The 14452-nt window shown below is 39.3% G+C and overlaps 1 protein-coding gene across 2 annotated transcripts in view; it reads right to left on the bottom strand.

Moving 5' to 3' along the window:
• Positions 1-242: 242 nt before the first annotated feature.
• The window catches only part of LOC104598885 (Tetratricopeptide repeat (TPR)-like superfamily protein), a 34394-nt gene continuing 20184 nt past the window's right edge, over positions 243-14452 (bottom strand). Inside the window, exons 5-7 of one of the 2 annotated variants that reach the window (XM_088901708.1) lie at positions 2900-2976; positions 659-720; positions 243-563 (exon numbers count right to left, since the gene is read on the bottom strand). In XM_088901708.1, coding sequence (XP_088757834.1) covers positions 497-563; positions 659-720; positions 2900-2976 — 206 coding nt within the window. In that variant the 3' untranslated portion in view covers positions 243-496. Of the gene's footprint in view, positions 564-658; positions 721-2899; positions 2981-14452 lie in introns of both variants that reach the window. The other variant, XM_088901707.1, reaches the window with a different exon arrangement.

Below are 14452 nucleotides of genomic sequence, written 5' to 3'. Positions count from 1 at the left end.
AACCATAATTTACCAATTTGGTCTGAGATCTTCTCCAAACTGAACCGTGAACACCCCTAGAAGTGAGGATACTTCAAGGGACAGGTGTCAAGAAAATTTTCAAGTGCTTATTTAACATACTTACAACGCTGTGCCTATCAGATCCAAACTGCGTTTGGGAGGGTTTTCCCGTGATTGTTTTTGGCTTTAAGAGGTGGGCACCACACACACAACACAAGCAATGTTTGGTTAAAACTGAAATTTTGAAAACTCCCAATTTTACGGTACTTCAACAAAAGAAATTTGGTATTTCCATTGAAACTGCTTCTAGTGGTTTCCCCAAAGCAGCTTGGGTTGTAAATGAGTCGGATTTTAATCCAATTCGAATTTGAATATGATCTAATTGTGTTGGATTCGAATATATCTTAGCATATTTTTAATCAAAGCAGATCGGAAAACATAATCCAATGAAATTCGAATATATCAATATCTATTAGTATCAACAACACTGAAAGGTTTAATTGGTGCTCCAGTTTCGACAAAGACGGTGAACCTTGGCAAGAGAAGCCATATAATCATTGGACCTATAGTAAAAAAATGAAATGAATTAGAACATTGGTGCTGCTTGATTACATCAGACATTGGTGGAAAAATTAGGTCAATGTTTCTGCAATTTAACCTTAGCCCATAAGGAGATTGACATGCAGCAAGTAAATGAGGCTTTGCAGCATCTGGATTATTCTGCACAGTTAAAAGCTATTCTCTTAAGCGACAACAGTACCGCATACAAAACAATTCCCTAATAGTGGTTATGGCATACCAATAAATATTAATCTAAGCGTCAATATAATCATAATTAAAATATCAGAACTTCACACACACACACACATTGCTTTGTAATATCAGAAGTCAATATTCACTAGTTCTAATTAAATCCATTTCTCTGTAGTAAGATAACCACAATGATCATCTCTAAATATATGCTCCTATGCTGGAACTCAATCATCAGATGATTATCTTATAATTGTCACCTATTAAATATTATTTTTATCGAAGTGAGCTGCTACAAGTTTAAGGGGCTAGAAAGGGTGGACCAAAAAGGATATGGACTAAAAATAGTTAGAAATGATTTAAGGGCCTATAATTTAACAATGGATATGACACTGAATAGAACGGAAGGGTGGAACAGATTTCATGCAGATGACCCCATATAATGATGATAATGATGATGATGACGACGATGATGATTATAAAACCCATGGATGAGATTATTACTGAAAAAAAAAGAATGGATAGGATAAGGTTACACATGGTCGCAGATTTGATAATTAGTGAATGAAGAGAAAGTAACAAATTCTTTGATTAAGTTCAGGTTGCTACTGATTGCAGGTAGGGTGATCTTTAGGCCCAGGAAGGCATTTGATTATCAGTGACCTGGCTAGGGTAGGCATCCAGTTAAACTTTTCTAAAACACTGGTTAAGATTTGCCAGGTGGAGTGTAGAAGGTGGAAGAGGTTGAGGGTTTGAATCAGAGTTTCACCTTATATTTTTCTCGTTCAACAAAGGCCAGTATAACTGAGAAAGGAGACATAAAAAGGGGAAAAAAAAGAACATAGATGATTAGTGTCCTTGTATACACAAAATGGGCAAGTACAAAATTTTTTGATAATTCTTGATCTAGAATTCCTATTCCTCGCACTAAAATCACATAAAACAGTAGCACTAAATTGACCCCAAAACATATTCAAACTGATACAATATAACTAGCAAGTAATATTGATATTTCTGATCATCATCATCATCTAAACCTTGTCCCAAGTATATGTGGTTGGCTGCACGAATGCTGTTTCGTCATTGCATTCTTTTTAGTGCCATATCTGTTGTTAAACTATGGGCTCTTAAATCATTTCTCACTACTTCAACTTATGCCCCTTTTGGTCTGCCCCTATCTCTTCTAGCCTCTTCAACTTGTAACAGATCAGTTCTTATTATTGCTGTATCTTCTTTGCATGAGCTAAAACCATCTTAGGCTACTTCCCCTCATTTTATCACCTCTATTGGCTACCCATAGCTTCCTTAGAATAAGTTCATTCCAATCCTAATTATCCTATCCTTTCTAGTTTCCCACTCATCCATCTCATCATTTGCATTTCTACCACACCATTTTTTGGACATATTGCTTCCTAACTGCTCAACAGTCAATACTCTACTCCATACAACATTACTGGCCTTATTAACTTTTTATAAAATTTTCCTGTAACCTAAGTGGTATTCTCCTATCACACAAGATTCCAAAAAAAAAAGAAAAAGGATCTGAAGACTAGATAACAACAAAAAACAATTTTTAAGTCACATTATTATTCTTATAGATTATCATCATTATCATCATCATCTAAGTCTTATCCCAATTATATGGGATCAACTACATGAGTCCTGCTTTACCATTCTGTTCTGTTTAATGCTATATCAAGTGTTAAATTATGAGCACTTAACTTCTTATTACTATGATCCATGTCCTTTTTGGTCTGCCCCTAGCCCTTCTAGCCCCTTCAACTCCACCAGTGAGAGCTTGTCTTCCACTGCTGGTCCCAAGCCAAAGGAGGGTTGTATTAGGTTGGCATCCAACATTTAAAACTTATTCTATAGACTATATAAGAGGGTGGGCCTTGGCGCAATGGTTGGGTTGCTCCATTTGTGACCTGGGTGACCAGGGCTCAAATCTTGGAAACAGCCTCTCTGTATGTGCAGGGGTAAGGTTGCATACATCTGTCCCTCCCCAGACCCCACATTGGTGGGAGCCTCATGCACTGGGCTGCCCTTTTCTCATGGACTATATAAATTGTAAAGTGTACAATGTGCATTTAATTAGACCCAATATAATAAAAATAGATGAAGAGAAATCATTAAGATGATAACAAACCTGGGATTCATAATAAAGCCCAGCATATAGAGAAGCATAAAAGTATTCGTGCCCTTGTGCATTAGAAAACGCTGAAACTAGCTGTACAGGAAAGAAAATGCATCAATTGGATTAATTCTTGAAAATAAATGTAGATGCATATACAAACACAACAAATGCTATAGCTTTATGACATACATACTTCTGTTTTAAATATGATGCCTGGAATTTTTTTTTCATCCACAATATTTTCATAGACATGAAATATTTTTGAGTCTAAAGAGTTTTATTGGACACTAAAAGGTCACAGATAGCATATAAACATTCACTAAATGGCCAAACAAAATAGTGAAGATATGGAGAATTGGAGTTGGAATGTAATTTCATATTGCAATGTTCTGGAGCAGGATGTTCAATGCAGCGCTTTTACATGTCAATGGGTACACATGAAAATATGAACGTTGTGTAGCCCATGAACCCAAAAAAAATGAAAATATGAATTTTTAAAGCTCGTGGAGTTACTAGTTCCTAAAAACACCAAGTATTGGTATGATCTGATATATACTATGAAAGGAACCAAAGCTAGGAAGTACAGGGTTTTTGATAATAAAGCTAGGAAGAGCAAATTGTTGGTGTGGTGGCTAACAAGGACAGGCTCTTGGAGGTACAGACATAAAAGGGCAGCTCAGTGTATGAGGCTCCTGCCAATGCAGGGCTTGGGGAGGGACAGGTGTACATAGCCTTACCCCTGCACATACAGAGAGGCTGTTTCCAAGATTTGTACCCTGAGGTTGCAATGGAGCAACCTAACCATTGTGCCAAGGCCCACTCCTTGGAGGTAAATACATGTCTTGAGAGAAATTGAAGAGCAAGTTAGTGCCTTGGAGGGAGGCAATATAGACTACAGATGGGTTCCAAGGCCACCAAATTCTTTCACTGCTGGTCTTGTGAACAGAGAACAGCAAGGAATCAGTTGTTTGGGGGTGTAAATGTAATCCCCAGGATGGAGCTTGTTTGGGGACTAGTAAGATCTAGCCTTGGAGTGCTTGGCACATAGTTGTATCATTTTTTTTTTTCCATTCAAATCAATAAAATCTGGAGTGCTAATGATTAAAAAAGAATCCAAGAAAGCCAAGTTGATATAGAACAGATTAGCACTGACCACTGATTTTAGGCTACCCATGATTAGTGGACTGTTAATGTTATCTCCAGGCCATTGTAAGGATACCCATGATTTTAGATAATGAATAAGATGATGGGTCATCAAGATCATCAGTATTATCATCCAAGCCTTTATCCCAATTATATGGGGTTGGCTGCACGAACCCTGTTTCTTTTCAACTATGGGTTGTCAAGATACAACGATAACTGATACAAGCAATGGATTTCCCTCAGAGAAATGAAAATATTACAATGAACATGGGAAATTTTGGATAATAATTTCATTATGGGATCATGGTGGAAACATAATCTGAAAAGAAATCGGCAATCAGGGGGCCAATTCTGCAAGTTTCTGGATTCCATCAATTGTTTCCAATTTCCTGACAGAGTAGAATACGGAAGCTAGCAGATTTAAGACCTCAATCCTTGTTTTTTAGGGGTGCAAATGGATCAGATCATGATCCAATCCAATCCTATTTTGTCGGATTCAGATATCCTCATTTCGGATTTTCAGATTGGATTGGATAATAGTTCCAATACAAAAGGATTTGATACGATTACATGCAAACATACATATATATTGCATTATTATAAATTTTTTATATTTTTTATTTTTTATAAAAAAACAGCATGTATATATATGATGAAAATAGTTGAAAAAATACTTGTATTTTTTGTTTTTTATTTAAACTGTTATCCTTTTAATAATTTATTAAAGTTTTTAAAAATTAAATTGGATCGGATCAGAGTAGGATATCTGACATCCTTATTGGATTTAAATTCGAATTGGTGTTTGTAAGATCCAATCGGATCTTCAAATTGGATTGGATCAGACCTACAGTTTATCAGATTGGATTTGGATATACCCTAATTCGAATCTAATACGATCCGTTTGCATCCCTATTGTTTTTTTTTTTCCCTTAAGGATTGCAAAATTTATAGGGATAGGCATCGTTTGCAAACTGTAGAATTAGGTTAGCAGTGAAACTTAATTTCCAGTTCCATGCCCAAAATCTAGGCACAGCTTAAGCCTCTGTTTTCTGAGGCCCCCATTAAACATTACCAGTCTAGTTCGTTCTACCTTTTTATCAAACTCATTTGCATCTATTTTTGCATATTCAATTGTTAAATTGCAAAATCAGCTCAACTTGTCTTAAACCATTTAGGGATGGCTGACAAATCTTACTATTACGGTCTTAAATGGTCAAAGTGTTTGGATTAACACGTTCCATCAGTCTTAAGGCTTTTGGTGTATTGGTCAAGCACACAACATTTGGCATCGAAGCCCGCCACCATGTCTCAAGTTTAAATCACAGAGAGGGCTACCTAGAGTAGAGTGAAAGTTGTCATGGAAAGGGCTACCTAGAGTAGAGTGAAAGTCGTCACGGAAAGGGCTACCTGGAGCAGAGTGAAAGCCGCCAAAGGGAAAGGGTTACCTGCCGCTGAAGTGTGATCCATCATGAAAAGGGTACCACTAGAGTGAGAGCTGCTTAGAGTCAAGCCACCGAGATATTGGCTGCAAAAGCATGGTGCTATGTTACAGCCCTAAATGGTTTGAATGTTTGGCTTGACGCATTCCGTCAGTCTTAAGGCTTTTGGTGTATTGGTCAAGCACACAACATTTGGTATCAGAGCTTTCCACCACGTCTCAAGTTCGAATCACAGAGGGCTACCTGGGAGAAGGGTTACCTAGAGTAGAGTGAAAGCTGTCATGGAAAGGGCTACCTGGAGTAGAGTGAAATCTATCATGGAAAGGGATACTTGGAACAGAGTGAAAGCCGACAAAGAGAAAGGGCTACCTGCTGCTAGAGTGTGAGCTGTTGTGGAAAGGACTACCTACCACCAGAGTAAGAGCCATCGTGAAGAGGGCTACCTACCGCTAGAGTGAGAGCTGCCTAGACTGAAGATGCTGAGATGTCAACTGCAGAAGCATGGTGGTATGTTACGGCCCTAAATGGTTAAAGTTGCTTGGCTTGACGCATTCCATCAGTCTTAAGGCTTTTGGTGTATTGTTCAAGCACACAACACTTACCCAGTCATTACACAGTTATCTTCCAATGAAATCAGAGGTCTTCTATTCCCTTCTCACTACTTCCACTCATGCACCTTTTGGCCTGTCTTTCTCTTACAGATCCTTCAAGTTGCATCTGATTATTTTCTCCACTCATCGATCTTCAAAACACATGTTCAGACCATTTTAATTGATTGTACTTCATATTGTCACCTACATAAGTTAGTCTTACTTTCCCAAAGAGAAATTTTTTCAAGCTCTGGTCCAAACATCAAACCAATGAAGGCGGTACATTGCATCAAAATATGATATCCAGACAAGTGTACTTAGTATACCTATGTTGGATACAATACATATGCAAATATGATACTGACAACTGCATAGACATTTGTGTCATTCCTTAATCTCTCTAAAGTACGTAAAATCATATATTTCAACAAATCATTACCGTAAAAAATCTGCATATGATAGAATGGTTACTAGCTTACTAAAACATGGCACAAGTATATTAAATGGTACACATCCCCCATCTGTTCTGGGACCTCAGGATATCCAGGGTTGCATGTCATTTTCCGGTATCTGTGCCTGTGCTCATGTCCATATTCATACCTAGGCATCTTAGGAAACCGATCCAGTTCTACTTTTGGTTCTATTGTTTGGCTCAACAATTTCATTTAAGGAATATGCAACACATAGCAGTGTATAAGCATTGTATGTACATCATGGTACTTTCATCTTAACGTCACTCAAATTTACAATACTTATAGACCACCTATGTACTGCATATTACTTGTATGGAATTATTGGGCCAAACTAAGAGAATTGATAGTAGACCCGGATTGAGTCCCAACTCCCTTAAGTAATATGCAGTACATAGTATAAGCAATATATGTCATGGTATTTCTTACATCTAAAACTTATCACACCCTCAAACTTCAATAGTTCTAATTTCAGTGTCTCTCTCAATGTCATAAGATCTGTGACAACAGTATCTTCCCTTCCATTCTCTCCTCCCACCCCTCTCTACATATGAGTGTGCACGCAAATCATCAGATTGCTAAAACAGCAAGCTCACCTCTTGCTCACCATAATATTCTTTCCTTTCTTTCTCTGACCTCTGTTTCTGTCTTTAAATACCATATCCTTCCTTCCCCTCAGTTTCTTTCCTCTTTTATTTTGTAAAGAAGCTCAAAAGTGGAAATCTATAAAAAATAAAAGAGAAAATATATAAAAGGAGGTTGTGCATTGTATACGGTTAATTCAGCATTCCAAATAATTAGATGGTTTGGAATGGTTCTCTTCAATTTTCCAAATAGCTCTGTTTATCACTTAGGCCAACTCATTAAAAATCTACTTCCCATTTTGCAGTCCAATCATCCAGCTCATTCTGGTTTTAGAACATTGATCTCAGAATCCTCACGTAAGCCACTTGCATTTTACATGTGTTTTTTCTTAATTGTCCAACATTCTATTTCATAGAGACATGCTGGCTTTTATAGTTGGATCACTGAAATTGTCCTTCTACATTGATCACAAAATGTTTAAAAGAACAAATCTATTTTATCAGCCCTGCTCTATTTCTATGAAAAACAATCTTAAGTAATCTATCTTTCTTATGGATAATTGAATCTAGAAGCTCAAAATGGGGAACGTGACATTTCACATGGTTAAAGAAGTTTACATGAAATAAGAATATTATCTATCAATAACATGCAAAAAAAAATCTCCAAACAAATCAAATTGAATCAGATATCATATAACTAGATTCAAATTTGGCTCGTTAATGTTCAAATTTGAATAGAATATTATCCATAAGATTTAGTTTGGAGCTGGATTGGAATTGGATTTTGAATACACTTAAGAAACTAAACTAAAAATAATCAGAATATAATATGTTATTCATAAAATAAACTAAAAGTGAATTTCATATTACATATTATGAATATAGTGTCTGAAAATAACTTTTATGGGACTTGAACCTATGACTTGTTAGAAAACGTACAGCATTCAAACTACCTTTACTAATAGATACATATTAGTTTTATGTAGATATAAGCATTGTTAGAAAGTATATATAGTCAACACAAGACACATGGCCAGAGATATTTTTACATTACTAATAAACTAAGTTTACAATTTTACCACTGTTTTGTAAAATATTGGGACAGGAGTGTCCTTACATCATAAGAAGACAAGGAGCTCAAATCTTTCTTATAGAAGCATTTCCATACTAAAGATCTTAGACAGTTGAAGTATTTCCTGGTATTGAGGTAGCCTCACTCCAAGAATGGTATTAATCTCTGTCGGAGAAAATATGTAATTGATTATCTTGAAGAAACAGGATTGTTGGAAGACAAACTTGTGGAGACACCTATATACCCAAACATTAAGTTGAACTGTGATTAAGGTGAGTTGATTGAACACCCAGGAAGGCATAGAAGATCAGTTGGGAAGATAAAACTATTTTACCATTACACAGTCTGATATTACATTTACTGTCATCATGTAAAGTCAATCTATGCAGCCCATGGATGCCTCAGTGGGACATAGTTATGAGGGTGTTGAAGTATTTGAAAAGTGACCTAGGACATGGACTACATTATATGGAAGGGAGAAACTAAAGCTGGAAGGCTATAAATATGCAGATTGGGCTGAATCACTGTTAGATAGAAGATCAACAACATTCTTGGGAGGCAATGTAGTGACTCGGAAAAGTAAGAAATGAAGTGAAGTAGATAGGAGCAATGCAGTGGTCAAGTTTAGGGTGATGGCTCATTGTACGTAGGTAGTGTGGTTGAAGCAATTGCCAAGTGAGATTGGAACACCTATAACCGAACCTATAGAGTTATTCTGTGAAAACCAGGCAGTTGTTCATATTTTGTCCAATCCAGTATTTCAGGAGAGGACCAAACATATTGAAGTGGATTGTCATTTGTACAAGAAAAGGTCCTAAGTGGAGAGATTTCTACACTTTATGTGAAGTCAGATGATCAGCTTGCAGATATGTTCACCATAGGCTTGAGCGAGAGAAAGATGGACTGTATTGTAACAAGCTGGAGCTGTTTGACATATGTGCTCCAGCTTGAGGGGGGAGGGGGTATTAGAAAGTGTGTATAGTTAATGTTGGATTGAAGTCTTTGTATGTATGAGTATTCGGCTGATAAGAGTTCTTATTAGCCTATACTTAAGTTTAAGTTGTCCTGTACTGGGCCTTTGTTACTGGGCCTAATCCTGTTTAATGTTTTAAGTTGTCTGGGTGTCCCATCACTAATCAGGGGCATTCTAGTAACTTCCTGTATCATTGTACTACACCATAATATAAATAATAGTACTGTTGACTGAGGTGAGTGTTCGACATTCCTGCATCTCTTCTTCTTCTTCTTCTCTTTTCTGCTACTTCGGCTACAGTAATTTAGCTTTCATGGTATCAGAGCATTAGCTTCTTCCTGGTTTCAGACGGCACACACTCTCTTCTCTTGTTGTCTTTTCATCTTCTCTCTCCCTTTTCTGGGTTGCTGTAGAGAAGACCTAGGGGTGTAAGAGTGAAGCAAGTTCGAACCTAGGGTTTCTCTTGGTTGTGGGACTCAAGGGAAGTAAGACCCAGAAGTAGATGTCCTACTAGGTTATTTCCAGCAAATAGTAGCTATTTGGCTACTAAGAGAGGTCTGTGTAGGACAGACCTAGTTGAGGACTGATTTCAGCAGTCCTAGCACTAGCCGAAAGGGGCTTAGCTACTTCTACAGTTACAGCTTCGGTGCTCCAGCAAGACTCGCACAGACTTAGCTTCTTCTACAGAGCCCACTGTTCACTTGCTACTGTTGCGGCCTCGAACTGTTCACTCACTACTGTACCCGAACTGTTGCAGTTTTTGGTTCAGCCCAAGTGAAGTCTATCTAGTGTTCTACCAGCACTGTGAACACTTCTACCATCATAGCAATGTGGCAAACAGCTCCAAGTTCAGGGTGGTTATCAGTCCGAAACCCCTCACCACTGCTGTGAGATTACCTAGGGAGCTGCCAGCTCCAGATTGTTCAGCACTGTGAACCCTAGTTGAGGACTGATGTCAGCAGTCCTAGTATTGGCCGCAAGGAAGGGCACTCTCTTAACAGTTGCAGTACTCAAAGTTCAAGTGGAGTCTGCATAGCACAATAGTTGAGAACCCTTAGCTTCAGGTCGGTTACCAGCCCAGAACTCCTTGCTTGCTGTTGTAACTGAACTGTTTCAGAACTGTGACAGTCTCGGCAAGTCTGAAACCGTGTCGAGTGCTGTCAGAACCTGCTGTGGTCATTTCAGCTAATCAGATCTGCTCCAGAACTGGTTCAGAACCTTCAGAACTGCTTCGGCTAGTCTCAATCAGTGTCACCTACACAGCGGCTGCAGTCAAGATGTCTTCAATACCCAGAGATGTTTCTTCTAGAGATAACAGGCCTGCGGCAAGTGGGAATTTTGTCACCAGCAACAATGATGACAACTCACAAAATACACCAACAGTGTCTTCTTCTCCTATGGGACAGGTTGTTGATTCCTCTGGAACTGGTACATTGGGCTTCTCTGCTAGTGAGGTTGAGATCCTTAGTAGGGCATTAGCCCGTCTAAGAAATAATTCTTTTGCTTCTACATCTCTTGCTAGATCAGGTACAGCCTCTGCCTTCAGTGCCACTGGCTCTATTGACTCTACTTCTTGGGTTATTGATTCCGGTGCTACTGACCATATGACACATATGTCTTCCCTATTCTCTTCATATCATTTGTTGTCTGGTCAGGATAAGATGAGAGTTGCTGACGGGTCTTTCTCCACTATCTCTGGAAAGGGAATTGTTGACCTAAGCAAGGACCTCTCTCTTAAATCAGTTTTACATGTTCCCAGTCTTACCTCAAATCTCTTGTCTGTTTCAAAACTTACCAAAAATTTGAACTGTAGTATAACCTTTTTTCCTACTCATTGTGTCTTCCAGGACAGATTGACAAGGAGAACGATTGGGTGCGGTCATGAGTATGGAGGCCTCTACTACCTTGATGCAGACATCGGCTCAGCCTTACAAGCATCTGCTGCTAGTAATCCGGAAAGTGTGGAGTCAATAGCTAAGCTGCATCTTTGGCATGCTAGGCTAGGTCATGTGTCTTTCTCCTCATTAGAAATGTTGTTTCCCGAATTGTTTAAGGGCATTCCAAGTCAGAGTCTAACCTGTGAAGTATGTCAAATGTCAAAACAATGTAGAACTGTGTATCCAATTTCCAGCAATGAAATTTGTGCTCCTTTTGATTTGGTTCATTCTGATGTCTGGGGCCCTTCACCCATTGTTTCCTTTGATGGCTTCCGGTACTTTATCAGTTTTATTGACCACTACTCTCGTTGTACATGGATCTACCTGTTAAAAGGACGGGATGAAGTACCACGGATAACCATGGCATTTTGCAAGATGATTGAAACACAGTTTAATAAGAAGATTAAGCAATTCAGGTCAGACAATGTTGCTGAATACTTTGAAAAATCCTTGAACTTATTCCTGGAAGATGCTGGCATACTACATCAGTCATCCTGTGCTTATACTCCTCAGCAGAATGGAGTTGCTGAGTGCAAGAATAGACATCTATTGGAGACAGCTCGAGCCTTACTATTCCAACACAAAGTCCCCAAGCAATACTGGTCTCAAGCTGTACTTTCTGCATCATATTTGATAAACCGGATGCCATCTAAGGTGTTGGGTATGAAAACCCCTTTCTCTGTTTTGTGCCCCACTCTTCCAGACTTTCCCCTTCCTCCTCGGGTCTTTGGCTGTATATGTTTCATACATGTGAAGGATCCAAAGAAGACTAAGCTAGATCCTAAGGCTACAAAGGGAATATTCTTGGGGTACTCTCCTACACAAAAGGGTTACAAGTGTTATGACCCTGTCTCCAAGAGAAAGTATGTCACCAGAGATATGGTGTTCTTTGAGTCTCAACCCTATTTTCAGTCTTCTCAGAATCCTCTTCAGGGGGAGACTAGTGGGATGGAAGAGGATTCTCATTCTCCCTCCTTTTTTGTTCCCCTATCTACCTCGGGTCTTCCATCCTCTCCTCCTACTCCTTGTTGTGACATTCCGAGTCAACCCAGTGAGGCTCCCACTGTGCCGGTTACCTCTCCTGATGCTGCAGATGTTCTTGAAGGCTCCAGTAGGCAACAAAAAGAGATACTTACATACAACAGAAGGAAAAGGGGTCCTCAACCTCATGACAGCAACCAGTTGGACTCGGATCAATCTGTCTCTACAATCCAAGGTAATTTCAACTCTCATACTTCTGATTTGGATCTTCCTATTGCTCTCCGTAAGCCTATCCGCTCTTGCACCACCCGGCACCCCATTGCTGATTTTGTTTCTTACTCACATTTATCTCTTGCCTATCACTCCTTTGTGTCTGCTCTTTCCTCTGTGGGTGTTCCTTCTAGGTACTCAGAGGCTGTGTCTGATCCAAGGTGGAAAGAAGCTATGAATGAAGAGATGAAAGCCCTAATGAAAGCAAGAACTTGGGAATTAGTGGATCTGCCAGAGGGGAAGACCACTGTTGGGTGCAAGTGGGTGTTTACTGTAAAGCACAGGGAGGACGGGTCCATTGAAAGGTACAAGGCCAGACTTGTGGCAAAGGGGTTTACTCAGAAAGAAGGGATTGACTACAAAGAAACCTTTGCCCCGGTAGCAAAGCTCAACACAATTCGGGTTCTATTGTCACTAGCAGCAAATTTTTCATGGAAACTTCATCAGCTGGATGTGAAGAATGCCTTCTTAAATGGTGACCTTCATGAAGAGGTATTTATGGAACCTCCACCAGGCTATGACTTTAGTAGAAAGGTGTGCAAATTGAGGAAAGCATTATATGGGTTGAAGCAATCTCCCCGTGCATGGTTTGAGAGGCTCTGTGGGGCCATGAAGAAAGTGGGGTACACTCAGAGTGGTGCAGACCATACCTTGTTCATAAGGAGACAGGATAGCAAACTTACTGCACTCATTGTTTATGTGGATGATATGGTAATTACTGGGAATGACTTGGAAGAGATAAAAAGACTGAAGGAGTTTCTAGCTTCTGAATTTGAGATAAAAGACTTGGGTCATTTGAGATATTTTCTTGGGATTGAAGTTAGCCAGGTCAAGAGAGGGAATCTACATATGTCAGCGGAAGTATGTTCTTGACCTCCTAGAGGAAACAGGCATGATGGGGTGTAGGCCAGCAGATACTCCAATGGAACAGAACCATGGCCTGCAGGAATCAGTAGGGGAGGACTACTATGATAAAGAGAGATACCAAAAATTGGTAGGGAAGCTGATATACTTATCCCTCACTCGGCCAGATATTGCTTATGCTGTGCATGTTGTCAGTCAATTTATGCACTCTCCAAAGATTCCTCATATGAAAGCAGTTGAAAGGATTCTCAGGTACTTGAAGACTTGCCCAGGGAAGGGAATTCTCTTCAGGAAAAACAATAGAATTGAAATTGAAGCCTACACTGATGCAGATTGGGCTGGGTCTGTTGGAGACAAGAAGTCAACCTCGGGTTACTGTACATTTGTGGGAGGAACCTGGTCACATGGCGCAGTAAGAAGCATAATGTAGTGGCTAGATCAAGTGCAGAGGCAGAGTATCGAGCTATGGCCCACGGGGTTGCTGAACTCTTATGGCTCAGAACTCTTCTTAATGAACTTGGCATTAAGGCTGAAGGTCCTCTCAGGCTGTATTGTGACAATAAAGCTGCCATCAACATTGCCAACAATCCCGTGCAGCATGACAGGACAAAACATATTGAGATTGATCGGCACTTTGTTAGAGAAAGAATTGTCTCGGGTGAACTCTGTGTGCCTTATACTCCATCTGAGATGCAAATTGCGGATGTACTGACTAAAGGGCTGGCAGCAGCAAAGTTTAGGGACATGCTTGGCAAGCTAAACATGATTGATATCCATGCTTAGCTTGAGGGGGAGTGTTGGATTGAAGTCTTTGTATGTATGAGTATTCGGCTGATAAGAGTTCTTATTAGCCTATACTTAAGTTTAAGTTGTCCTGTACTGGGCCTTTGTTACTGGGCCTAATCCTGTTTAATGTTTTAAGTTGTCTGGGTGTCCCATCACTAATCAGGGGCATTCTAGTAACTTCCTGTATCATTGTACTACACCATAATATAAATAATAGTACTGTTGACTGAGGTGAGTGTTCGACATTCCTGCATCTCTTCTTCTTCTTCTTCTCTTTTCTGCTACTTCGGCTACAGTAATTTAGCTTTCAGTCAACATATTTAGGTGGAAGGGGAGTTTAGTAATTTCTTCTTAGTTGAAGGATACACCTGTCCTAATATTTTACTAAACAGGGGTAAAATGGTAAACTTAGTTTACTGGTAATGCATTATCTTGGGTGCCCTTCTTGTGGGATTA

The sequence above is a fragment of the Nelumbo nucifera genome, chromosome 3, assembly GCF_055504915.1.
Source record: "Nelumbo nucifera cultivar China Antique chromosome 3, China Antique-T2T, whole genome shotgun sequence".
Classification (NCBI taxonomy): Eukaryota; Viridiplantae; Streptophyta; class Magnoliopsida; order Proteales; family Nelumbonaceae; genus Nelumbo; species Nelumbo nucifera.
The sequence above is the reverse complement of the archived record's forward strand: the minus strand, read 5'-3'. Positions and strand labels throughout refer to the sequence as shown.